This window comes from Felis catus, chromosome A1 (assembly GCF_018350175.1).
Source record: "Felis catus isolate Fca126 chromosome A1, F.catus_Fca126_mat1.0, whole genome shotgun sequence".
NCBI lineage: Eukaryota > Metazoa > Chordata > Mammalia > Carnivora > Felidae > Felis > Felis catus.
In genome coordinates this window covers 106,254,087-106,280,425 of record NC_058368.1, presented here as the reverse complement: position 1 = coordinate 106,280,425, position 26,339 = coordinate 106,254,087, and the positions used below count along the sequence as shown (strand labels likewise).

Sequence of the window (26,339 nt, the reverse complement as noted above, 5' to 3'; positions counted from 1 at the left end):
AGGCAGTGACCTCGTTTTCTTCTTCCCCCTCCTTCTTAGGAACGGTCAAACCAATGGCTCCTCTGTCCAGGCTTAAACAGCTTTCCTAGAGATTCCTGAAGCTACCTAACCAAGCCCAGTGAACAATAAGAGAACTAGATGTTGGCAGATAGAACACATACACTCAAGGCAAAAAGAATGGAATTACAGATGAAAACAACCAAATTTTGGAAAAGCAGAAGGACAGCTGTGTACACAGCAGACCCAAAAAGCTGACACAGGAGATAAACCTTGAGGAAAGCTGATCTGCCCCCACAGAATCCCAGAAAGGCTCAGAAATTTGATTAGGAGGCACCCTATTGAAATGGAAGATAAATATGGAACTATAAACAAGGAGCTTTATAGAAGTTCTGTTTAAGAAACCATGATGTCAATGTTATAGAAAAGGGAATCTATATGATTCTCAACCTTTGTTCATTAAAATATCACATTATCACTTATGTCAAAGAAACATGAATGCCATCAAAACTGAACTCAATATTTTTCTCACTTGGAGACAGACTGTGTCTGCTCAGATCCAGGAATATATTATTTTGGTGACCTTGGGCAAACAGAACTTGGCAGTGGTAAGAATGGATAGGAAATGTTTAATACCAGCTGACAGGCTTCCTTATAACCTGCCAAAAGGGCTTATGAGAAGATTCTCTCTCCATCATTCACTTTTTCAAAGCCCACTTTCTTTTTTTTTTTTAAATATGAAATTTATTGTCAAATTGGTTTCCATACAACACCCAGTGCTCATCCCAACAGGTGCCCTCCTCAATACCCATCACCCATCCACTCTCCCCTCCCTCCCACCCCTCATCAACCCTCAGTTTGTTCTCAGTTTTTAAGAGTCTCTTATGTTTTGGCTCCCTCCCTCTCTAACCTTTTTTTTTTCCTTCCCCTCCGCCACGGTCTTCTGTTAAGTTTCTCAGGATCCACCTAAGAATGAAAACATACGGTATCTGTCTTTCTCTGTATGACTTATTTCACTTAGTGTAGCACTCTCCGGTTCCATCCACGTTGCTACAAAAGGCCCTATTTCATTCTTTCTCATTGCCACGTAGTATTCCATTGTGTATATAAACCACAATTTCTTTATCCATTCATCAGCTGATGGACATTTAGGCTCTTTCCATAATTTGCCAAAGCCCACTTTCTATATCACTTCCTAACTTGCATCAACACCTTCTTCATTATCAACATCCTAAGACTTTATTGTGTGAGAATCAAGTGACTTTTATAACATCAAATGGCATACTAATATAAATGATCATATTTATTACCGTTACAGTCACTTAATTCAGCACAAGATTTTGAGTTGCAAAAGCAACATTTTGTATTAGAGAGAGATGCCTTTTATAAAAAAATATTAATTAAATCTTCAAGGAGGCTCCATATGGTTTTGTCAGACTCTTCGATAGCATTATATTATTAAATCGTGATATCTGTGACCAGTTCTGTACATTGCTCTGCTCTGTTCTTTATAAGAGGACCCCACATTGCTTAGACTTTAAATTAAAAGGGGATGACATTTGTAGAACACTCCCTGTGTAAGATCATTCACAAACCAATTTTAGAAGAATGTCAACAAATGCTTCTTGATATTTGTTTTACAATTCAAAAAATAATACAAAATTATAGCCCCAGATTGCTTCCACTATTCTGGTAGAAATTATGAGACTTACCCTCCGGAAAAGAGAAGCCTCCGGAAACCTCGGGAAGAAGAAATACTGAGCAAATAAGGGGAATAAAAAAAGAAAGTCTGCCTTTGCCTTCAGCTCCCTTTCACATTTGACTCGTTTCACCCTTTGAGAATCCTGTCTGAGGAATCTGAATCGTCCACAAGTAACAAACTGAAAGACACTGACAGTCATGAATTCCCTGACAAAATGGCCTTCACGATGAAACCAAAGAGTCCATAAATTCCACTCAGGCACACAGAGCCTCTAGTCAGGATTTGTTGTGGGGGGTTTTATGTGTGTTTCTTTGTATGCATTTTCAATATGAAGTGAATATTTAAGGAAATCCTCTAGGATAAAGGACAGAGACCAAAACAAACCAAAAGATAAAAGGATGTTGGCAAAAATAGAGACAAGGTAGAGAGGAGACATTTTCAAAAAATTATTGCTAATATTCTGAGAGATACGGGATAATAAATAATAACACAAAAATAACATGGTGGAAAAAAGAGGCATTTTCAGAGAATAGAGGTTTGGAAGATAAATCTCTCAAAAAGTAGATGAAAAGTAAGAGAAGGAAAATGGGATAAAAAGATTAGAAAATTAATTACTCAGTCCAGGAGGACCAATCTTTAAGAAGTTACAGTTTCAAAGACAAAAGAATAAACAAACAAATATAATAGAAGGAGTACATGGGCAGAAAGAATAGCAATAAAAAAGGAAAGAGAAAGGAACAGAGAACTTTTTTCTCTTTAATTTCCAAGTACCTAGACTTGTAAGACATGAGTTTCCAGACAGAAAAGGCCTATAAATTTCCCAGCAAAATGGATAAGTAAGACCAGGCCCAGTATAAGTCATCACCTCATTCGGGACCACTGAAGACTCACAGGAGATAATAAAAATCCCCCCCCCAAAGAGAAAAACAACACCAGCTTGGATGTAAAGGCAAAGAAATCAGAAAAGAAATGATGTCTCACTATGTGTCCTGGAAGTCAGAACATGGAGCCATGTCCTCAAACCCTGGCATAGAAATTTTCTTCTAACCTAGAATATTACGTGGCTAAGTAGAAGGGTAGAAAATAAGACATTGCTGGAAGTGAGAACTTAACCATTCATCTCCTAAATACTCCTTAGCAGATAGCTACTGGAAGCGGGGCAGTGAACTGAGGAAACTAATTTAGGATCTAGGAATTGGGGGATCAGAAAAAAAGAACTGAAGGGAATTCCCAGGACAATGGTGACAAATAAACCCAGGATGGTCAGAGAGCAAGGGGTTGAGACTGAAATCATAGGGAGGCTCCAGGCAAAAGGTGGCCAAGAACACATGCTTGACAACATACAGACTATGTTTTCAATACCAAAGGTGAGCTCTCTTTTTGACAAAGGGGTGAATATGAGTGATAGGTGTATAGATAACTAAGTAAGCAAGCAAACAAAACAATAATGTTTAAGTCCAGGTTGGGGGGAAATCTTACACAAAAGGAGATAATAGTGTTTACTAAGTTATGATACTGATACCAATCCAGTCAAAATTAATGATGACACATTAGCAGGATGTTGGGGAAAGAAAGTGTCTGCACCAGAGAGAAAGAAATAAATGGAGAGAAAGAGTGGCTGGTGATGGAAGGCAAATCCTCATTTCCATCATGGGAAATCAGTAGATACTTTTCAGTAAGAATCTACTAAATATCTAGTAAGATACCTGTTTTTTTTAGAGAAATGGAGGTGATTCCTAAAAAGAAAGATATAAAAATACTGAATGCATTTGGTTTGGGGAAGGAGAAATTGAGGCGGCAGGGGTTGGGGGGGGTGGGCATGCAGGGTACTTTTCTCTAAAATTTCTTAAGCTATTAGAATTTTTCATCTCTGTGCTATAACTTTAACACAAATAAGTATCAAATAAAATAAAAATTAGTGGTACTTTTGCTTTCAGCCTGTTGTACAAATGCATTAAACAATCTGGTTTCAATCTTGAAAAACAAAAATTGTTACTAGTGGCTTTGGCATGTTCTCTTTGGGCTGGGGGAGTGGTGAAGATTGTTTGGAAGACCAGTCACTTTCTGTTTTTAGCAAGAAAACAGCCATACAGATAGATTGGTTAAGTACCTTCTGTTGGAAGTTTTTAAAACATATCATTTCTGAAATTTTATTGTCTCTTGTAAAGTCCAAAGTCAGACTAAATGTATGCAGACAATTTGATACGCATTAGCATTTGCCAGTTCATTTATCAAAGCTGTTCTAAATGAAGTTAAAAGCACAGCCAGCCTACTTTCCAGTGTAAAAGAGATCGTTAGCCTCCAAAGAGTAAATTTAAAAAAGAGAGAGAGAGACAGGCACACACATACACAGAAGAGGAAAGAAAAAGAAAAATGTAAGAAAACTATTTATGCAATAATAGTTTGCTTATATTACTGCCTGTGCCCAGGAAATGAGGAACAGAGTATTTTTAATGTACTTAATTCAAATACCCAATCATCTTCACACTAACTGCAAAAGTGTATTTAGCCTACCATAAAGACCATTCAACTTTTCCTAAGAATCAACTGAGTTTAATATTTTGTTGAATTCTTAGGCAGTTTATTCTTTTTATTTTGGTGTGTTGTTATTTTTACCAAAAAAAAAAAAAAAAAAGGTGTGAATGTTTAGTTACTTGATCCTATTTTCTATCTTCTCCAAAACATGCAGGGCTTCCAAGACTTCCTATTTGTCATGTGTTCCGATCACCCTAAGGAAAAACTGGGAGAGCCTGCTATAGGTACTTAAACTACAGCTATAGCTGGATTGTGTTTAGGATTTAACATGGTACACGAAAATAGAGACCTTTAAAATAGACTGATGGATTTTTGAATCCAGTAAGATAATTAGAAACTACTTCAGCTAATTTCTTCATTTTATGCATCAGGAATCTTAAGGAACAGAGAAGCTACCAGGTATCTTGCCAAAGAGGCTGGCCAAATTTCACACTCCGAGCAACTGGGTTGGGTCAAACTGTTCAGACATTCCAGAGTCCTTCGTCGAATCAAGTTTGAAGAAAATCTTTCTAAATGAGACAGTGGCCAAGTGAACAGGGTACTTTGCCACGTTGTGGTTAGAGCAATTAACTTTTTCATCCAGGTTTGAGGGTTCTAAGATCTAAGAGCCTCAGGACTTCTTGGATGCATGCTTTTTCAGATGTTTGCTGAGTACCCATGGTGACTACAGTTGCTTTGCAAATATGTTGCTTTCTTTTTAATTCTCAAGATGAAAGGGATCATACCTGTTGTTCCAGAGGTAAAGATGTAAACATGAGTAGACCTAAGGCTTGAGGCAACATGGTGGCTGCGTGCCACAGGCTTGTCAGATGCCGTCCTCAGTTTTTCTTTGAGTGAAATCACGCCTCGTGGAACAGAATCACTCATTGCCCAAACACTGATACCTTCTGGGATACTCGGCAGGATTTCTTCTATAGTTCCAAGCAAATCTAAAAACCAAAGGTTTAGGAATAGATAAATAAACCATAAATCTCAAGCGATTAACCTGTGTTTTCTTTTCTCTGTTGAAACAGGGATAAAATATAAATAGAACACGGACTTCCTTTTCATTAGGATAACTATATGATTCTGATTCAACCGGACCAATTGAAAGGGAAATCTGGTTATCACCTGACTTAATAAATTCAAATAGGCTGATTCAAATTGAACTTCACAGACACCATTATTCAGATTATGGTTTTTTCCAATATTTAAGTGGAACTCTTTTTATATCCTGCGTTACATCTACACTCAGGATACTAAACATTTTCCGTGAAATACATCTTAGTGGCTCATTATACCCAAAAAAAAACCATCTGTCTGTCACTGTTTAATTCTACTATTCTGCAATACATTCAGGAGACTCCCCTGACTCTTCTGGTATCATAAGATCATTATGGTTTAGAGACACTTTTGGAGTCAAAAGTTAAGGAAATTAGAGATGTCCTTTTCTCTGGATCAGGATAATGGAAAGTCAGCTTGGGGTCGCCTGGGTGGCTTAGTTCAGCATCCGACTTCGGCTCAGGTCGTGACCTCATGGTTCACGAGTTCAAGCGCTGCATCATGTTCACTGCTGTCAGCCTGTCAGTGCTGAGCCTACTCTGGATCCTCTGTCCCCCTTTCTCTCTGCCCCTCTCTTGTTTGCACTCTCCCTCTCAAAAAAATAAACTTTTTTTTTTCTAAAGTGAAAGTCTTTGAAAGCAAAAGGAGGAAATGAATGTCTTCCAGAAAAGGTAGTAAGATCCTCAGTTCCCAGCAAGGTGCAACAATGGCAAGTAGGAGCAGGTTGATGACAGCAGCACCCTCCATCAGCAGCAATGGAATCCAAGGCTCAGCTAGAACCAAGGTCAGGCGAAAAGGGAGGCAGGGGAGTAGAAAGAAAATCCTGAAACACTGGTGTCTTCAAGCCTGAAGATCTTGAGAGTCTCATAAGACAAAGAATCTGGGTTGCAATAAAGGTTTCAGAAAGGAGAAAGGGACACCTCTCTCAAGAAGCATCTTCCGTACAGATCACAACAAAGCACCTGGAGAGGAGAGGCTATGTTACATTAATTTGGGAGACTGAACTAAATCTTCTTAATTTGGTCATTAATGTAGAAGAAAATGTAATCTGCTCATGGGGAGAGGTGGGTAGAGAAAACCAAGACAGAAGGTGGGCATGAGTCCCTGAGGAGGAAATACTTATTAAGGTACCCAGCACACTGTAGGATATAAAACAAGGGTGGGGGGAGGCATCTTGTTCCTGGAGAGTCTTTGCATAAGCCAGTAAAGAGGCCTTCTTTTTTTTTTTTCCAGGGAAGAGACACAGTTATTTATGTATTTTAAACCCTTTTAAAATTTGACACTTCCCTACTTTAATATAGATCTCTAACAGTGAAGTTTGACTTTTACATTCCACAAAGGTGCTCCGATTTTAGTTTGGTATTCCTATAAAGTGTCCTAATTGTCGAAGATATAAGTGATTTCTGAGGGCTACATTATTTATCCTAAAATCTACACTATTGTATTGGAGATATAAAACACTAATACCCCACTAGCCTGTAGAGTTAATGTGAGAAATGCCAAAGATTACCAACAACCACCAGAAGCTAGGAAGAGTCAAGGGAAGATTTTTTGCTTAGATCCGTTAGAGGGAACATGGCCCTGCAGACACTTTTATTTTGGACTTCTAGCACCAGAGATGTGAGGGAATAAATTCCTATTGTTTTAAGCAACCTGGTTTGTGATATATTACTTCAGCAGCCCCAGGAAATTAATACACCAAGGTCACAAGCTGGTGAACAGAACTGTTATTCTTTTTTTAATAATTAATTTTTAAATTTACATCCAAGTTAGTTAGCATATGGTGCAACGATGATTTCAGGAGTACATTCCTTAATGCCACTTACCCATTTAGCCCAACCCCCTCCCACAACGCCTCCAGCAACCTTCTGTTTGTTCTCCATATTTAAGAGTCTCTTCTGTTTTGTCCTCCTCCCTGTTTTTATATTATTTTTACTTCCCTTCCTTTATGTTCATCTGTTTCATACCTTAAATTCCTCATATGAGTGAAGTCATATGATATTTTCTTTCTCTGAGTGACTAATTTTCCTTAGCACAATATCCTCTAGTTCCATCCACGTAGTTGCAAATGGCAAGATGTCATTCTTTTTGATTGCCGACTAATACTCCATTGTGTGTGTGTGTATATGTGTGTGTGTGTGTGTGTGTGTGTGTGTGTGTGTGTGTGTGTGTGTGTATACCACAAATTCTTTATCCATTCATCCGTCCATGGACATTTGGGCTCTTTTTATACTTTAGCTATTGTCGATAGCGCCACTATAAACATTGCAGTGCATGTGCCCCTTTGAAACAGCATGCCCGTATCCCTTGGATAAATACCTAGTAGTGCAATTGCTGGGTCATAAGGTAGTTCTATTTTTAATTTTTTGAGGAACCTCCATACTGTTTTCCAGAGAGGCTGCACCAGTTTGCATTCCCACCAACAGTGCAAAAGAGATCTCTTTCTCATCATCCTCATCAATATCTGTGTTTTCCTGAGTTGTTAATGCGAGCCATTCTGACAGGTGTGAGGTGGTATGTCTCATTGTGGTTTTGATTTGTATTTCCCTGATGATGAGTGATGTGGAGCATTTTTTCAAATGTCTGTTAGCCATCTGGATGTCTTCTTTGGAGAAGTGTCTATTCATGTCTTTTTGCTCATTTCTTCACTGAATTATTTGCTTTTTGGGTGTTGAGTTTGCTAAGTTCTTTATAGATTTTGGATACTAACCCTTTACCTAATACATCATTTGCAAATCTCTTCTCCCATTCAGTTGGTGGCCTTTTAGTTTTTCTGATTATTTCCTTTGCTGTGCAGAATCGTTTTATCTTGATGAAGTCCCAACAGTTCATTTTTGCTTTTGTTTCCTTTGTCTCTGGAGATGTCTTGAGTAAGAAGTTGCTGCAGCCAGGCTCAAAGAGGTTTTTGCCTGCTTTCTCCTCTGTGATTTTGATGGCTTTCTGTCCTTCATTTAGGGCTTTCTGTCTTACATTTAGGTCCATCCATTTTGATTTACTTTTGTGTATGGTGTAAGAAAGGTTCATTTTTCTGCATATGTCCAGTTTTCCCAGCACCATTTGCTGAAGACACTGTCTTTATTCCATTGAATATTCTTTCCTGCTTTGTCAGAGATTAGTTGGCCATATGTTTGTGGGTCCATTTCTGGGTTTCTTATTCTGTTCCATTGACCGGAGCACCTGTTTTTGTGCCAGTACCATACTGTCTTGGTGATTACAGCTTTGTAACATATCTTCAAGTCCAGAATTGTGATGTCCCCAGCATCGGTTTTCTTTTTCAAGATTGCTTTGGCTATTCAGAGTCTTTTTCAGTTTCATACAAATTTTAGGGCTGTTTGTTCTAGCTCTGTGAAGAATGCTGGTGTTATTTTGATGGGGATTGCACTGAATATGTAGATTGCTTTGGGTAGTATCGACATTTTAACAAAGTTTGTTCTTCCAATCCAGGAGCATGGAATGTTTTTCCATTTCTTTGGGTCTTCAATCTCTTTCATAAGCTTTCTATAGGTTTCAGTGTATAGATTTTTGAACTCTTTGGTTGTGTTTATTCCTAGGTATTTTATGTTTTTTGGTGCAATTGTAAATGGGATCGATTCCTTGATTTCTCTTTCTTTTGATTCATTATTGGTATATAAGAGTGCAACCGATTTCTGTGCATTGATTTTATACCCTGTGACTTTGCTGAATTAATGGATCAGTTCTAGCAGTTTTTGGTGGAATCTTTTGGGTGTTTCATATAGAGTATCATGCCATCTGTGATGAGTGAAAATTTGACCTCCTCCTGGCTGATTTGGATGCCTTTTATTCCTTTGTGTTGTCTAATTGCTGAGGCTAACACTTCCAATACCATGTTGAGTAACAGTGGTGAGAGGGGACATCCCTGTAGGGTTCCTGACCTTAGGGAGAAAGCTCTCAGCTTTTTCCCAGGGAGGATGATATTGGTTGGTCTTTCATATACAGCTTTTATGATCTTGAGGTATGATCCTTCCATCCATATTTTCTTGAGGGTTTTTATCAAGAAAGGATACTATATTTTGTCAAATGCTTTCTCTGCATCTACTGAGAGGATCATGTGGTTCTTATGCTTTCTTCTCTTGATGTGATGTATCACACTGATTGTTTTGCGGATATTGAACCAGTGCCCTGCATCCCAGATATAAATCCCACTTGGTCGGGGTGAATAATTCTTTTAATGTATTGTTGGATCCAGTTGGCTAGTATCTTGTTGAGGATTTTTGCATCCATGTTCATCAGGGAAATTGGTCTGTAATTCTCCTTTTTAGTGGGGTCTGGTTTTGGAATCAAGGTAATGGTGGCTTCATAGAATGAGTTTGCAAGTTTTCCTTACATTTCTATTTTTTGGAACAGCTTCAATAGAATAGGTGTTAAATCTTCTTTATATGTTTTGTAGAATTCCCCTGGAAAGCCATCCAGCCCTGGACTCTTGTTTTTGGGGAGATTTTTGACTACTAATTAGATTTCTTTGCTGGTTATGGGTCTGTTCAAAGTTTCTATTTCTTCCTGTTCCAATTTTGGTGGTTTATATGTTTCTAGGAATTTGCCCATTTCTTCCAGATTGCCCTTTTTTATTGGCATATAATTACTCATAATATTCTATTATTGTTTGTATTTCTGCCACGTTGGTTGTGACCTCTCCTCTTTCATTCTTGCTTTTATTGATTTGGGTCCTTTCCTTTTTCTTTTGGATCAAACTGGCTAGGGGTTTAACAATTTTATTAATTCTTTCAAAGAATCAACTCCTGCTTTCATTGATCTGTTCTACTGGTTTTTTGGTTTCGATAACATTGATTTCTGCTCTACTCTTTAGTATTTTCTGTCTTCTGCTGGTTTGGGATCTTATTTGCTCTTCTTTTTCCAGCTCTTTAAGGTGTAATGTTAGGTTGTGTATCTGAGACCTTTCTTCTTTCTTTAGGAAGGCCTGGATTGCTGTATACTTCCCTCTTATGACTGCCTTTGCTGCATCCCAGAGGTTTGGGCTGTGGTGTTATCATCTTCATTGGCTTCCATGTACTTTTTCATTTCCTCTTTAACTTCTTGGTTAGCCCATTCATTCTTTAGTAGGATGTTCTTTAGTCTCCAAGTATTTGTTACATTTCCAAATTTTTTTCTTGTGGTTGATTTCAAGTTTCATAACATTGTGGTCTGAAAATATGCACAGTATGATCTCAATCCTTTTGTATTTGTTGAGGGCTGATATGTGTCCCAGTATTTGATCTATTTTGGAGAACATACCATGCACACTGGAGAAGACTATATATTCTGCTGCTTTAGGATGGCATGTTCTGAATATATCTGTTAAGTCCATCTGGTCCAGTGTGTCATTCAAAGCCATTGTTTCCTTGTTGATTTTCTGTTTAGATGATCTGTCCTTTGTTGCTAGTGGGGTGTTGAATTCCTGTACTATTATGGTATTATTATCAATGAGTTTCTTTATGATTGTGATTAACTGATTTATGTATTTGGGTGCTATCATGTTTGGAGCATAAATGTTCACAATTGTTGGGTCTTCTTGGTGGATAGACCCCTTAATTATGATAGAATGCCCTTCTTCATCTCTTGTTACTGTCTTTATTTTAAAATCTAGATTGTCTAAGTTTGGCTACTCTGGCTTTCTTTTGGCGACAATTAGCATGATAGATGGTTCTCCACCCCCTTACTTTCAATATGAAGGTGTCTTTAGGTCTAAAATGGGTCTCTTGTAAAAAGCATAAAGATGGATCTTGTTTTCTTATCTGTTACCCTATGTCTTTTGATTGGAGCGTTTAGTCCATTGACCTTTAGAGTGGGTACTGAAGATATGAATTTATTGCCATTATGTTGCCTTTAGAGTTGGAGTTACTGGTGGTGTTCTCTGGTCCTTTCTAGCCTTTGTTGCTTTTGGTCTTGTTTTGTTCTTTTTTCTTTTTTCTTTTCTCCCCTCAGAGAGTCCCCCTTAAAATTTCTTGGAGGGCTGGTTTTGTAGTTATGAACTCCTTTAATTTTTGTTTGTCTGGGAAGCTTTTTATCTCTCCTTATATTTTGAATGGCAGCCTTGCTGTATAAAGAATTCTTGGCTGCATATTTTTATGATGCAGTGCATTGAGTATATCCTGCCACTCCTTTCTGGCCTGCAAAGTTTCTGTGGATTGGTCCGCTTCAAAGTCTTATGGACTTTTTTTTCCCCTTGCTGCTTTCAAGATTCTTTCCTTGCCTGAGTGTTTTGTGAATTTGACTATAATATGCCTGTTAATGGTCAGTTTTTGTTGAATCTAATGGGTGTTCTCTGTGCTTCCTGGATTTTGATGTCTGTGTCTTCCCCCATGTTAGGAAAGTTTTCCACTATGATTTGCTCACATAAATGTTCTACCCCTTTTTCTCTCTCTTCATTTTCTGGGACCCCTATGATTCTGATGTTATTCCTTTTTAATGAGTGACTCAGTTCTTCAATTCTTTTATCATGCTCTTTTGCCTTAGTCTCCATCTTTTTTTTCTGCTTCATTATTCTCAATAAGTTTGTCCTCTATATCACTGATTTGATGCTCTGCTTCCTCCATCCTTGCCACTGTGGCATCCATTAGAGATTGCTGCTCAGTTACAGAATTTTTCATTTCATCCTGACTAGCTTTTACTTCTTTTATCTGCGCAGAAAGTGATTCTAATCTATTTTCAACCCCAGCGAGTATTCTTATTATCACGATTCTAAATTCTGGTTCAGACATCTTGCTTGTATCTGTGTTAAGTCCCTGGATTTCATTTCTTCCTGTTCTTTCTTTTTGGGTTTAATTCCTTCATTTCATCATTTTGAAGGAAGAAAATAAATTAATAAAGTAAAAAAAATTAAAAAATTAAAAACAACATGGGAACGCAAGCTGGTGCAGTCACTGTGGAAAACAGTATGGAGCTTACTCAAAAAACTAAAAATAGAACTACCCTATGACCCAGAAATTGCACTACTAGGTATTTATTCAAGGGATACAGGTGTGCTGTTTCGAAGGGACACATGCACCCCAATGTTTATAGCAGCATTATCAACAATAGCCAAAGTATGGAAAGAGCCTAAATGTCCATCGATGGATGAATGGATAAAGAAGTTATAGTATATATATATATATATATATATATATATATATATACACACACATATATATATATATATATATATACATATATATATATATATATATACACACACACACACACACACACACACACACACACACACACATACATACAATGGAGTATGTCTCGGCAACCAAAAAGAATGAAATCTTGCCATTTACAACTATGTGGATGGAGGAACTGGAGAGTATTATGCTAAGTGAAATTTGTCAGTCAGAGAAAGACAAATATCATATGACTTCACTCATATGAGGACTTTAAGAGACAAAAGAAATGAACGTAAGGGAAGGGAAGTAAAAATAATATAAAAGCAGGGAGGAGGACAAAACATAAGAAACTCATAAATATGGAGAACAAACAGAGGGTTACAGGACGGAGTGTAGGAGGGGGAGTGGGCTAAATGGGTAAGGGGCATTAAGGAATCTACTCCTGAAATCAGTGTTGCACTATATGCTAACTAATTTGGATGTAAATTTAAAAAGATAAATAAATAAAATTAAAAATTTAAAAAAATTGAAAAAAATAAATAAATGCCTATAAAAAATTTAAAACAACATAAAAAAATCAAATAAGGGTTGCTAGATCCTAGGTGTGTTTTGGTCTGGTTGTTGAAAGAAGGTTGACAGATTAAAGAAAAAAGGAAAAGATAAGAAAAGAAAAAAAAGAAAATGTTTTTAAATTAGAAAAAATAAATACAATAAAGTAGAATAAAATGAAATGATGACAGTCTAAAGAGAATTTTAAAAATTTACAAAAAAGTAAAAAATACAGTAGAAAAAATTAAAGAAAAATCTTTTTAATAAAAATGGAAAATAAAAATAAAAATTTTCCTTTTCTGTATTCAAGAATAAGAAAAGAAACAAAATTGGATAGATGGATCAGGGAACAGAATGAAATACGATTGAAATTACATATGGTCTCCCCTAGAAGTCAAACTATGAAGCACCTTATAGTCTGTAAACTAAGCAGGCAGAGAGACTTGTGGTGTTCCTCAAGAGCATGTTTAGCCCATTTGGGAGGGGCTTAGTGTCATGGTTCCATTCTCCACTAGATGGCACTGCTTAGCTTACCGGGGTGGATTGTTGTGGTGCTTGTAGGCATGTATGCACATGCGCAGGTGAAAATGGCATACCCAGCTACCCAGTCTCTAGTTTTAGAACTCTGTGCTCTCTCCTACTGGCAATCTACACCCCTCCTTGTCTCTGGCTTCTGTCCACTCCCCGCTTCTCCACTTTCTGTGACCAAGCCATCAGGCTGACAGGTGGCACTTCCTTTCTGAGTTTTATCTCAGATGGGGCTGTGTTTCCCACACCCCTCACTTCTGAGGGACTGTGGCTTTGACCCACTCAGACCCTCTGGGCAGGGTCTCACTGAGCAATGGCTGGGTGCTGGCCCGCCCCCAGGAACATCAGCAGGACCATGCTGCTACCGATGACCAGAGACTGCTGCTCGGTGCCAGGCTGCCCCCAAAAAGTTTGTGCGATCATGTAGCAGCAGCATGTCAAGGATTATGGTTAAATCACAACACACATCTGGCACCAGACTTCACCCTTAATGTCCTTGTTTCAACACCAGTGAATGTTGTGTTCTCTGGGTTCTCCTTTGCCTGTGGAGAGGCCACACAGCCTCTACCAAATATCCTCGCAGCAAAGGAACCGCCACTCCCCATGTGACCTGAGGGCCTCCTGGACTTTGCTCTCTACTCCTGGGGATTTGCCTTTCCCACCAGAGCACTGCCAGGCATTGATCTGCAGAGTTTTCAGACTCTGCACATCCCCTGTTTATAGAGTCTTAATGGAATTTAAACCCTCTCCTTTCTCCTTTTTCCTTTTTTTGTTCAGTCCCTTGTGGCTGTTTGCACTCTTCCACTTTCTCTCCAGCTACTTTGGGAGGGGGGGTGCTCTTCCCATATTCTCCCTGCCATCTTCGTCCTCTCTCTGCAAGCAAAAATAGCTCCCTGCCCTCTGTGGTTTCTCTCTCCCCCAGTTCACCTCTCTGCACTGTGTACCTGCTGAGTTCTATGGTTCAGGTGGTGCAGATTATTGTGTTAATCCTCAAATCAGTTTTCTAGGTGTGCAGGATGGTTTAGTGTTGATCTGGCTGTATTTCATGGATGAGACACCAAAAAAAACCTTCCATGCTGTTTCACCATCTTGGCCCCTCCTCCAGAATTGTTATTCTAACCTGTGTTTGATCATCTCTAAAGGGTATACACTACCTCATAAAAAAATCAATTATAAAAAATAATATTAGGGGCACTGTGTGGCTCAGTAGGTTGAACGTCCAACACTTGACTACAGCTCAGATCATGATCTCACAGTTTATGAGACTGGGCCCCACTTTGGGCTTTGCACTGAGCATGGAACCTGCTTGGGATTCACACTCTCTTGCTCTCTCTGCCCCTCTCACCCCCGAATAAGTAAACATTAAAAAACCATATTAAATATTAAATATACCCTGGTCAGAATGTTCAAGTACATATAGATATGAACATTTCCAATCAATTATATTTTTTTCTAAATTTTTAACAAAATTTTAAAAATAATTACAAGATATATTCGAAGCTGAACTCAGTGTGCTGCATTAAACACCTTTTTTGAAATGTAAATCAGAATCTGATTACCTCAAAAAGCCACCTGTCAGCCACTACTTAATTCTACTATAATTCAATACATTTGGGAAAAAACTCATGATTTAGTTCCTCAAAATCTATCATTCAGATTGATCACAAAGAAACAGCAAGAGACATATGTCAAATGGGACCAGGTTGTTCACAAGTAAAACCTGCAATAATACTAGGGAAACACAGAAAATCATAAGGAGTTCATATGTAGGACGTAGGGAGGAAAACTGGGACTTGAGCTTTTCTGAATTAATTTCTATTCCTATAGCAAATCCAAAGAAAATAAACTGTAAGAGTCCAGAGTTCCACTGAGCATATACAGCATGCTGCAGGTTGCTTTGGTAAGAAGAAGTGAAAAATCACAAGGAATGCTGGCTGGGGGGGGAGAACAAGCCACAAATAAATGAAAAAATAGGACAAACAAATCATCTAGACTTTCTATTTTCTTTTATTTTAAAGACTCTTTCTCACATTTTGAACATGTAAGTACAAGTCTCTTAAGTGACTCATTTCATTATCTTAATTTCAAATCGCTCACAGGGAATTGTAAATTAACAGCATAAACTTTTATATGTTCATAATGGTAGGTATGTCTAAATAGGAAAAATAAGTACAAAGAAAGTTAGAGGATGATGAATTCTGGCCTGAAATCTTTGTTGGAATTGTAGAGGCTAAAGAAATACTCAGGGGCATCTGACTGGCTCAGCTGGCTAAATGATCGACTCTTGATTTCAGCTCAGGTCATGATCTCACGGTTCATGGGTTCCAGCCCAGACTCAGGCTTCAGGCTGCCAGTGCAGAGCCTGCTTAGGATTCTCTCTCTTCTTCTTTCTCTGCCCCTCCCCTGCTCGCTCTCTCTCTCTCTCAAAATAAATAAGTAGACTTTAAATACATATATATGTATTTTAATATAGATTAATATTTACTAATATTAATATATATACTTATTTAATATATATTTTAAAAATATATATGTAAATAAATATATATTATAAAATATATATATAATAAAAAACACTCAATGTTGTCAAAGAGTCATGATTTTTACAAGAAAAAGGAAGTGAGTAGATTCCTAAGAATTAGAGGAAATACAATTTCATTTCCTTCGTATGTTAACATTAAACTGACTTAGCTGAAACATTTAGAATTCCACAGAACTTTCATCACACAAATTATTTCTTCAGTATTAGTGGGAAATGTGGGTGAGGATAGTGAAAACTGAAATAAAAATTTAAAAAGTCTTGCAGAAGATAAAATATTATTTTATTTATCACGGCCAATTTATGTTAACAAAATGAAAAGTTTCAGTGTAATTTTGAAAGTAAATTCTAAACATTAAGTCCTGACAGAAAAGAGCATTTGTTCAAATGCCTCAAGGAAATTTGCCTGTGTTTTTCATGAAGATTTACTCTTTAGTGAAGTGTGCTACCACTGAAACCCAGAGAACTGTAAACATCTCAAGGTAATGATGTGGACCCTAATCCATACTTGAGCGGACTGTGCCTGGCACACACACGGGAGTTGCTGGACAGAGATGTACTTACAGAACTGAGCTCTGCCCACGGAATCCACTGTGGATGCAGGTTTTGATGGAAAACTACCATAAGAAAGTGAGACAGCTGAATATTCTGTGACCTTTAATTAAGTCAACATTATAGGACAAGGCTGAAATGGAGAAGACTTTCAAAGCAATAGGTTCTTTTAAGAAACACTTATTATTGGAGCACATGGGTGGCTCGGTTGGTTAAGCATCTGACTCTTGACTCTTTCAGCTCAGGTCATGATCTCATGATTCATGAGTTCAAATCCTGGTTGTGATTTCACAGTTCAAGCCCCCATCATGATCTCACGGCTCGTGAGTTTAAGCCCCATGTCAGGACCTGAGCTGACAGGTTGGAGCCTGCTTGGGATTTTCTCTCTCTCCCTGTCTCTCTGCCTTTCCCCTGCTTGTATGCATGCATTCTCTCTCTCTTTCTCTCTCTCTCTCTCTCTCTCTCTCTCTCTCAAGAGAAAAAAATAAACTTAAAAAAACACACATTATGTCTCAAGCATGCAAGGCATTTCATTAGGTGGTGTTGCAAGCATAAAAACAGGTAAGTTGTGATCTCTGCTTATGATCATGTAGCACTTTTTGTACCAATGAAGTTGTTTCTCCAGCAAGTCTCTTATTCCTATTTCTGATAGTACAAATTAATATATCACTCTACTATGCCATTAACATGAATTACATTATTAAAAGGCTTGCAAAGGAAGAGCTTGTGGCTCTTAATATACTTGAATTCTTAGGTGAGAAGAAAACTTATATGAAATTCAACTACAAATGTTTAGATTGAGCTTTTCACACTCCAAAGCAATAATCACACAGAATCCAAAGTGGAATTATAGACCTCACTTCATGCTTTAACTACCATCCTACTACTTAGGGCAGTTTTCAGCAGCTTAGAACAGGTTTTTCATAGAAAACATGGGCAGACTCTGGTTTCTAAGAAAGTTGATATTTAGTTGATATCCTAATGAATATTAGTTTATTGATTATCATAATAACCCTAGGAAGGGCACAGAAGCACAAGACTTTCAATTGTGATAACATATTCTTCCCTGAAACGATTTTATTAGCTGCCCTGAATATATGCACATGAGTTTGTAAGGGGGTTTATGTGTTTTCACTCTTGGCCATCCCCACCCATTTTGAGGAAGAGACATCATATTCCTTATGGGTAAAACTGTGCAAAAAAAGAAAGTAGAACACTTCATTTGACTTTGTTTCTAGCACATCTCCTATTGCCAATGAAAAATTATTACTCAAATGGGACCACAACGCCACAGTATATTTGGCTTACTATTTTTCAGTGACAAAGTAGTATAAACCAGTAAATGCATAGAAAAGCTCTCTAGACACAGACTAAACAGTAAGTAGAGGATAAAGTGGTAAAAGGCAATTACAAGGTGGTATTTCTACAAGTTTCGGACCCCATCAGAGTTCTTTTCCACATTCCTCTTTGGTTATAAATGGAAGTATCCTCTTTTTCTCGGCCACAGAAGAGCTAACCCATTTGGCTGCTAATTTGTGCCTGACACTCTTCCAGCCCCAGCTGCTGATGACGGGAAAGTGGACATGTTTGCAATGCTACTGGGGAGGACACAATAGATGCTTAAAACCAGTTCACATGGGCCGTGTGCCATGTGCCTGGAACTCCCTCCTGTCAGCCTTCTCCCCAACAACGACAGAGACTCCTACTTCGTATACATGTCTCTGCTCCTCTGCAATTAAAAATAATTATAGCAACCATTTAATGGATAGATACTACGGTCCAGTGACTCTGTTGCGTTCTTTACGTTTAATTCACAAAAGACCCAGTGATACTCATTGATCATCTGCTATGTGTCAGCAGTCAGTTAATGGCAGAGCTAGGATCCAAGCCCAAGTTTTCCTGGCTCCAAGATGTATACTTCTCATTTTACCCTGCCACTTCTCTAAGCAGTCACGATGTCCTTTTAAGTAGTTTTTGCTCCTGCCAGTATTCAAACATCATCCCCTTACAGTAAACACGTGTTCAGCAGACAGTGTAAATAAGAACCCCATTGAGTGTCCCCATGATTAGAAAAGAAAGAAAACTACAAATGTATCAGTACTTAGAACACTGTATTTGTTAGTTAATGAATCATGAAGCCACTGAACCTTCCTATTGAAGTGAGCAATTTTCTTTTGGAATGGAGGTAATCTTTGATGGAGCTAAGTCTAAAATGGAAAAGAAAAATGCAAAACAGCCAGTCATTCCACTAAACATTAGCATAAATATCAAAATGCCCCCCAAATTAAAACCAATATATGTGAAGATAATTATGGCACATGGATTAAATGATAAAAGTGTACATGAGCCATGTATCTTATCTGAATATGCATTCCTTTCTATACAACTTAAAAGGACTTCATTTTTCTCCTAACTCTTCCTCTTGGTCTTTAAAAAGCAGTTATCTTTAAGGCTGATAGTCATTGGGAGAATTACAAAGGCTTGATGACTGGAACAGTCTGAATGAGATGGTTCATGAAAACTAACGAGGCAAACCTGCATGTTACTTTAAGTTTATAGTACTGTTTCTTGGGAACAGGAACGCAAAACCCTTCCAAACATGTTGAAACACAAAATACTATTGAATCTAAAGTAAGAGTTCAGGGTAATATTAATATGTATTTTTTTAGCTATCCACTGATAATAATTTGTGTATATTCAGAAGGCAGAGAGTACAAAACACACACGTGCAAGTAAATCTGAAAACTTGGGGATGCCTAGTGCGTCTAAAAGACTTTGTACTTTTGGGAAGTCATGATCCTAACACTTAGCAACATTAATATAAAATAAAACAACAAAGAAATTCCACAGATATATCTACTGTCAAAATCAGTTACCAGATGAACAGCAGAGGGACAGTTTATTAGCAAAACTATGCAAGTAAATAAAAAGGTATTGAGTGTATATATGTACTTTGGAGTTTTTCATTAGTTCATTCATTCATTCATTCATTCATCCATCTAGACAATAAATATTTGTTGAGCATCTCCTTTGTGCTAAGTTCAGGGAATTTAGTGGTGAACCAAACCAACTTCCTTGGCTCAAAGAGCTTACATCCCCATTCGGTCTAGTCCCCAGAGAGACACAAATAGCAACTAGAACTTTACCACTCCATTGGGCGGCTGTGAATAAATAGCCAGAGTATATGAGAGGCAGGACGGTTTAGTGGAAAAGGTACTGAAAGAAAGTAAGTGGATAGATGAAAGGTGAGAGAGAAGGAAGGGAAAGGGGGAAGGGTGGGGTGGGGGTGGGGGGATGGAGAACAGAAAAGAAAGGAAAAGATGGAGATGGGGGAATGAACAGGACCACGAGGACAAGGACAAAGGTGTACCCGCAGGCTTTTGCATCAGAAAATGCAGGCTCTAGTCATATGCTTCTACATATGTGAGCTTCAGGGAACAGCTTGCCCTCTCTAACCTATGCTTTCCTGATCTTTAGAACAAGGCTACTATGGCTGTGGTGAGAATCACATAAGATATACATATAAAAACAATTTGTAATTTATTAAGTACTTTAGAAAAGGAAGAGATTATTTATTATTATTAGTAGTAGTAGTAGTAGTAAATAGGTCAAAGAATATAATTACACAGACTTTTTAAAGTGATATACAAGCATCCCAACATTTTCCTATTTATTCTAAGCAAAGAGAAAAGCATATAGACATAGACAATCATCTTGGCAAGAGCCACTATCACTAATATCAAAGTTAAGATATTGTGAGGAAAGGACTAGGTTTAATCTAAGCCTATTTTTCAGTAAGCACTGACATTTTCCAGGGAAATCTGAAATGCCATTTGACACTTCTTCAAAACTACAGAGTACACACAGGAAACTTCCTAGTAAGTATTTTTGAAACTTTATACCGTGAGAGAATGAAATACAAGTTTTAAAACCATTTAAATTGTTTCTAGTTATCTGTGTATGAACTACCTGGTATTTTAATATTGGCAACTTTTATTTTACTATTTTTATATAACTGGAATGCGTATTTTTTCCTAGTAGTATCACCAGGGGACTGACAGCCTCAGAAACAATTAGGCTCTACAGTCCAGCACTGTCTTATATAGGAGACCAGGTTGGGAACGTCTGCTCTTAAACCTGAGTTGTGTCAACCTGGACACCCTCAATCAATTTCTTCCCTTCGATTTCCAATATATAACTCTGTACCTGCCTCTCGGAGTCACTGGGAATATCTTTTACATAGTCAGCCTTGAGTAAAAGGCAACTGTTAACATTTTTGTTAATGCCACTAACAATTTGCCTGGTAGATTAGTTGCTATCTTCTCCTTTTGACTTGTTCATGGAGACAGAATTATAAGACATTATCTGGCCTACCTGTAAAACCTGTTTGAAATCGATTCTAGATAACTTCTGGAAAATAAAATGTTGTTAAAACATACCAAAGTAAGGTGTTTGGGGTCCTATGCCAAACCGCGTACTAGCCTTTCTTATAGCTAACACCAGATTAGATGGTAGCAGCAAAATCCAAACAAGTTTCCTTATTAAAGGCCTCAGATGACTTAATAATGATAATAATAGTAACAATTATTTCAATTCACTAAGGCTTCAGTTGGCACATACCAGGCATTCAGCTAGCCACTTTACATAAGATCTATCATTTAATCTCAGAATTACACTGTGAAATAGATGGTATTGTCACCATTTGCAAGTAAGTAAAACCAGAGGGAGCGAGGGAGCGCAGCAGATCATCTTATCCTTAATGTCTGGCTTATCTCCATCTCAACCATCTAATTGTTCTTTCCACCTCAATACAGTTTCCCTGAGGATACAAGGGTTTAATGGTACATCTCCATCAGAAACATTCCATGAGATTCTAAGAGCTCTAACATTTAAGGCTCTAAGAACCATATGTATATGTTTAACTCAAGATGCCAAGAATACAAAATTTCTTGTATTTCAGGCTAAGAGCTTCAAATATAGAAAGGTGCTTGTGATATAAGCCACATCTTAACAACAACAAAAATCTAGTAACTAAATGAAACGGAATTGTCCCATAGCCGAAAAACTTATGTACTTTATATATTTTAAAGATATGCTGAAAAGAACTGTTAAAAAGATTTAAGGTTGATTTCTCCACCTATCTACTCCTAAGCAAATTGACTGCTGTTGGCTTAAAACTCCAGCATCTCAAATAGGCTTTTATATACCAAAACTTACTGTTGGTGTTAAAAACAAGGAAACAATGCAATTAAGTTACTGGCAAGGAAAGCAAAACTCTGGCACAAGTAACACTGCAAAATTAATTGGTCCTAATTAGGCAGTCACTCAGCAAAGAGCAAAGTTGGAATGTCTATGTTGAAAGGTAACAAGCCCTATACATTTTGAGAGGAATCCCTCAGGAGACTGGCTGTAGGATGTTTCTCAGGTTGGCTTTAAAAATAGGGCTACAGAAACCTTTTCAGGGACACTCTGGCCCTCTTCGTTTGCTCTTGTCAAAGCAATTTATGGCTTTATCAAATTTCAGCACAACTTAATTTTGATTTGTTCTAGAAACTGTGACCTAAATTGGATTTAGTGATCTAATTGGATTGAGCAATAATATGGGCAATGGAATAAAATGTTAAAATATATCCAAAGAAGAACTATGATATTTTTTTTTCTGCTTCATTCACATTCATTCACACTTGCCCCATTCACCATGATATCAAAATTCTGTATGACTTATTTATCCTGCTTATGGTCGCAGTTCAGAGAAAGTTCATCACGCTAGTAAACTTGAACAAATGAACAACAAATGAACAAAAAATACACAGGAGAGACTATGCAGCTTCTCCACTCCTTTAGATTAAACAAGACAAAATCAATACTTGAGAGTAAACATTTTGCTACTTTATCAGGTCCTAAGTTGAGCTGGAAGGACAATGGGAACCAGGAGAAATCAGTCTTGAGTAACCTTTGTACTATATATCGCCGAACCCATTATTGTGTGATGTGCAATAATGATACAAGAAAGGTTACTAGTGAAGTTCTACACCTTCAAGATCACTTACATATCAATGTAGATAATTTTTCCAGACTGCTCTGTGAATCTAAAAACTCTGCACGAGTTGTCAGTATGCATCTATTCATCTAAAATACTTAAATACTTTAGCTAAGGTCCTTGCCATGGAGCCTCTTCACCCTCTACCTTCCTGGCTTCATGCAAGAAGAATATACATAAACCCATTACATTATACCAAGTAAGTATCACTTGTCATACTTCAATTCCACTTGGTGGTGCAACTCAACTTCCCAGGTTCTTTGTTAATGAGGTATTCAACCAAAAACTTTTCTTTGCAGTTCTGTGTCAGTATGTGTACCCAAAGCCTAACCCAAGGGAGGAGGGAGAGAAGACTAGAACATACTGGAAACGAAGAAAAAAATGCAGAGATGGGGGAGAGGAAGAAGCCTAGACTCCTCCAAGAGCCCGCCCACTGGCTGGGAGATGGGAGCCTAACCTTGCTATGCAAGTCCCAGCTTGCAGGGATGGCAAAATAAGAGCAGACGTGAAGATAAGAATTCATGCAATTCAGATTAATTTGCTCTTCAAACGTAGTCAACCTTCATATTGTTACTGTTAGAGGCAGGTAGGTATTCCACAATGAAATCAAAGTAACTTTCCTACTCATCAAATAATTTTGTCAGATCTGACAAAACTAGACCTTACCGAATTCTATCTCTCTGTGTTCTTGCATTCATGGAAGATACCAATAACTGTAAAACTGCCCCTCTTTCAAAATCATAAGAAGCAGAGATTTCAGAAAAGTTTTCTGAACCTTTCCTGTTGGTTACTAATCTACAAAAGGGTAAGTGATTGAAATAGAACAGGGGATATTATACCAGCAGTCACAGAACTGTAAAACTATTTTGTAGCCATACTATGCACACTTCATCACACACCCGAAGTATTAGTTGTGAAGGGTTGTAACCAACAGGGGCCAGGGAGCGATGACAGGCAGGGTTGCCTTTTGCCCATGGAGACCTCACCCGGACGGGCTTTTTACCTGCACCCACCACGAGGGCCCTGGGCTCACAGCTGCGGATGCAATGCAGAAGGGAGTTGGAGACAATGTTGGAATTGAGGAAGGCCACCACGCAGCCCAGCTTGGCCAGGCCGAACCACACATGGACGAAGTCAGGCTCGTTGCTCATCAGCAGAGCCACGGTGTCCCCCCTTTTCAGCGTGGAATGGTTCAGGAACACGTGAGCCACTCTGCTACTCCTTTTGTCCACATCCTGGTAAGTGTAGATGTCTCCCTCATAGATGATGAAAGGTTTCTGGGGCTGCTTCTTGGCAAGACTCAGGAATTTATCCAGGACAGTGAACAGCTCCCCTTTCAGCGCGTACATCTCCAGCCGAATTCCATAGCGTACCACCTTCAGCAGGTACCAGAAGTCATCCCAGAAATAAGGGAACACCAGTTTCTGCACGAAATGCAGGAAGCCTATTCCAGCCGCTAGTCCTGTTAACCATGGCAGGAGCATGGGGGCAACCGGAGCAGAGAGCAGCTTGCGATCCCAGCCCTTGTTTTCAAATGCAGCTTTCCGCAGAGACCACGGCTACTCTGAGCTGAGGGCTGGCACCTGCAGCTTGAGTCAGCCTTTCTGGGAGGAAGAGGGTGATCTTGAGAAACAGAACCAGAAGTGTGCACGGAAGAAATCGCCCCGAGGGATGCCGGGGATAAGGCTTAGGTCATCACCTATCAGGGGCCTCGCAATCTAGGAGTCCAATTCGCAAGCCCCGACGGCTGTCCGCGCCCTGCGGGGTTCTCTGGCCCTCTCAGCCTTCTCGCTGCAGGCTGGCTCAACCCCCGACGGCTTTGCGGCCCTGAGCCAACCCCACCACCCTCGGGAGAACTATGTCCAGGAGCAGACGTTCTTCTGCTGGGTGTGGGCTTTCGGGAGGCTGCAACTTGGACGCTGAATTCGAGCCTGGAGAAGCTGGAGTTGGCGAGGGCTGACAAGCGCAGCCGCTGCGGGTCTTAACCCGCCAGAATCCGCGCAGGGTCTCAGGGCCACGCCTCTGCCGGGGATGCCCCCAAGTCAGGTGGGATCCAGGCCCGAGCCCCGCCCCTGCTCCGCCCCGCGCCCCCGCCCCGCGCCCAGGAGCTCCCCCCTCCCCTCCGGGGGTACGGACACACTGGGTCCCCGCGAACTGCTCCGGGTGGCCACCATCTCCCCTCCTGGTGCTCTTGGGCTCGTGCATCTCTGCTCGGAACCGCGGCCGTGTCGTCCGCCTGCAGCCCGTCTCCAGGCTCCCGGCCAACCCCTGCTCGGGGCGCCGCCGCTGGGACGGCTCGGGCTCCGTCGCCGCCTCCTCTCTGGGCGCGCGTCCCGCCGCCCCGGCGAGTGTGCGGCTCGACCCGGGCCCAGGCCTCTGGCCGGGAAAGGACGGTCCCCGAATGCAGGGAAAGCCGGGGATCCTGAAGTCGTGGCTAGAGTCAAGGGCAACCAGGCTGCTGGAATTGGGTCGAGAGAGTTCATTCACTAAACAGTAAGACCTAAAATCGCTGGAGACGCGATTGGAAGAATTAAAAAAAAAAAAAAAGTCCCGACAGAAAGAGCGAAAACGACAAAAAAAAAAAAAAAAAAAAAAATTATGAATTGGTCAGATCAAGGAATATTTGAACTCTTTCTTCAGAAAACACAAAATTGGGTTGTTCTACAAAAAGTACTTTTGAAAACTTAAAGTTTGGTATTGACATGTATGTTGAAATTCTATCCTTAGAGTGCCTAGTCATTGCTCTTTACAAAATGTTCCAAAATTACTGATTAATGTGTAAATTTAAGTCCATATCTACATCCATATTTCTTTTTAGGTGAAAAATACTATTCTCTGTCCTTAACAATAACTGTTTTTTAAATCCCCCATTTAGATCGGGACCTTGAACTAAGAATTCCCAAAATGGGAGAGCAGATGGTGAAGAAACAAGTGCAAAGAATTATAAAATTTTCTGCAATGATGAAATTTTAACTGAAGGTAAAAAACTGAGGGGCATTTAGTTACACTTTTTTTTTTTTTCTTGCAGACACCATCATCCCAGGCCCCTGCTTTTAAGGAGTGTGAAATAAATGGTTAATTGTACATAATGAAACCATTAAGCATTGCCTCACATTTCCCTCTTTCTTCTCTTATGTTCTGCAGCTGGGTTCTAGCTAACCTCAGATTTCCTAATAAAGAAAAACCTGGTAACTCCAAGGCCAACTCTGGTTTATCAATCTGAAAATGATTACTTTGAAATCACAGCGAAGAGCCCAGGAGAAAGACAGGCTCTTTGATCTTTTTTGCGCAGATGAAGAAAATGCTTTCTCAGTTTATTCAGAAGGGATGGTCTTTTCAATTCAAAAACATCTTTTCAGTTAAAAAAAAAAAGTGTTAGTATCAAGCAGTTTACAACTTGAAAAGTCAGTTTATGACTTGAAAAGTCTGTTTATGACTTGAAAAGCACCTTTGAAATTGGATCCTTTTCTCTCCTAGCTGTAATCTGATTCAGTCACCTGGAAAAACAACTTTCAAAGCAGGTCCAGGAAGACTATGGAGAAAGCAGACCATGCAGACCATGAGCAGTGGGTTTCAGCTTTTGGATTTCCACTACAAGTAAAATCTGTCCTCCTCTAGTGGGAACAGAACAACTAAGGAGACACAGGTTTGCCATCCTTTAATTTGTTAAATTAAAAACATTAAGCACACGTTAAAACAATTACCTGCTACTGTCACCATTGTTTTATAAAGGGAAGGATTTATTTCAACGTT

The 26,339-nt window shown here is 39.0% G+C and overlaps 2 protein-coding genes across 2 annotated transcripts in view; one reads left to right on the top strand and one right to left on the bottom strand.

The window, feature by feature from the left end:
* The window catches only part of SLC27A6 (solute carrier family 27 member 6), a 75,586-nt gene extending 50,963 nt beyond the window's left edge, over positions 1–24,623 (bottom strand). Inside the window, exons 1-2 of the mRNA XM_003980733.5 lie at positions 23,590–24,623; positions 4,960–5,163 (exon numbers count right to left, since the gene is read on the bottom strand). Of these exons, the coding sequence (XP_003980782.1) occupies positions 4,960–5,163; positions 23,590–24,070 (685 nt within the window). The 5' untranslated portion in view covers positions 24,071–24,623. The remainder of the gene's footprint in view (positions 1–4,959; positions 5,164–23,589) is intronic.
* LOC123378992 lies at positions 24,069–25,784 on the top strand. Its single transcript, XM_045033260.1, has 5 exons — positions 24,069–24,233; positions 24,309–24,473; positions 24,580–25,079; positions 25,462–25,517; positions 25,615–25,784. Exons 1-4 carry the CDS (start codon positions 24,069–24,071, stop codon positions 25,472–25,474), a joined length of 843 nt encoding a protein of 280 aa, XP_044889195.1. The 3' UTR covers positions 25,475–25,517; positions 25,615–25,784.
* Positions 25,785–26,339: the final 555 nt, after the last annotated feature.

Bases quoted from the DNA above. Each gene is read 5' to 3' on its own strand.
- LOC123378992 (XM_045033260.1), top strand. From the start codon at position 24,069: ATGGGGGCAACCGGAGCAGAGAGCAGCTTGCGATCCCAGCCCTTGTTT. The intron at 24,234-24,308 runs GCACGGAAGAAA...CTCGCAATCTAG, and splicing joins AGAAACAGAACCAGAAGTGT to GAGTCCAATTCGCAAGCCCC. The intron at 24,474-24,579 runs GTGTGGGCTTTC...TTAACCCGCCAG, and splicing joins AGCAGACGTTCTTCTGCTGG to AATCCGCGCAGGGTCTCAGG.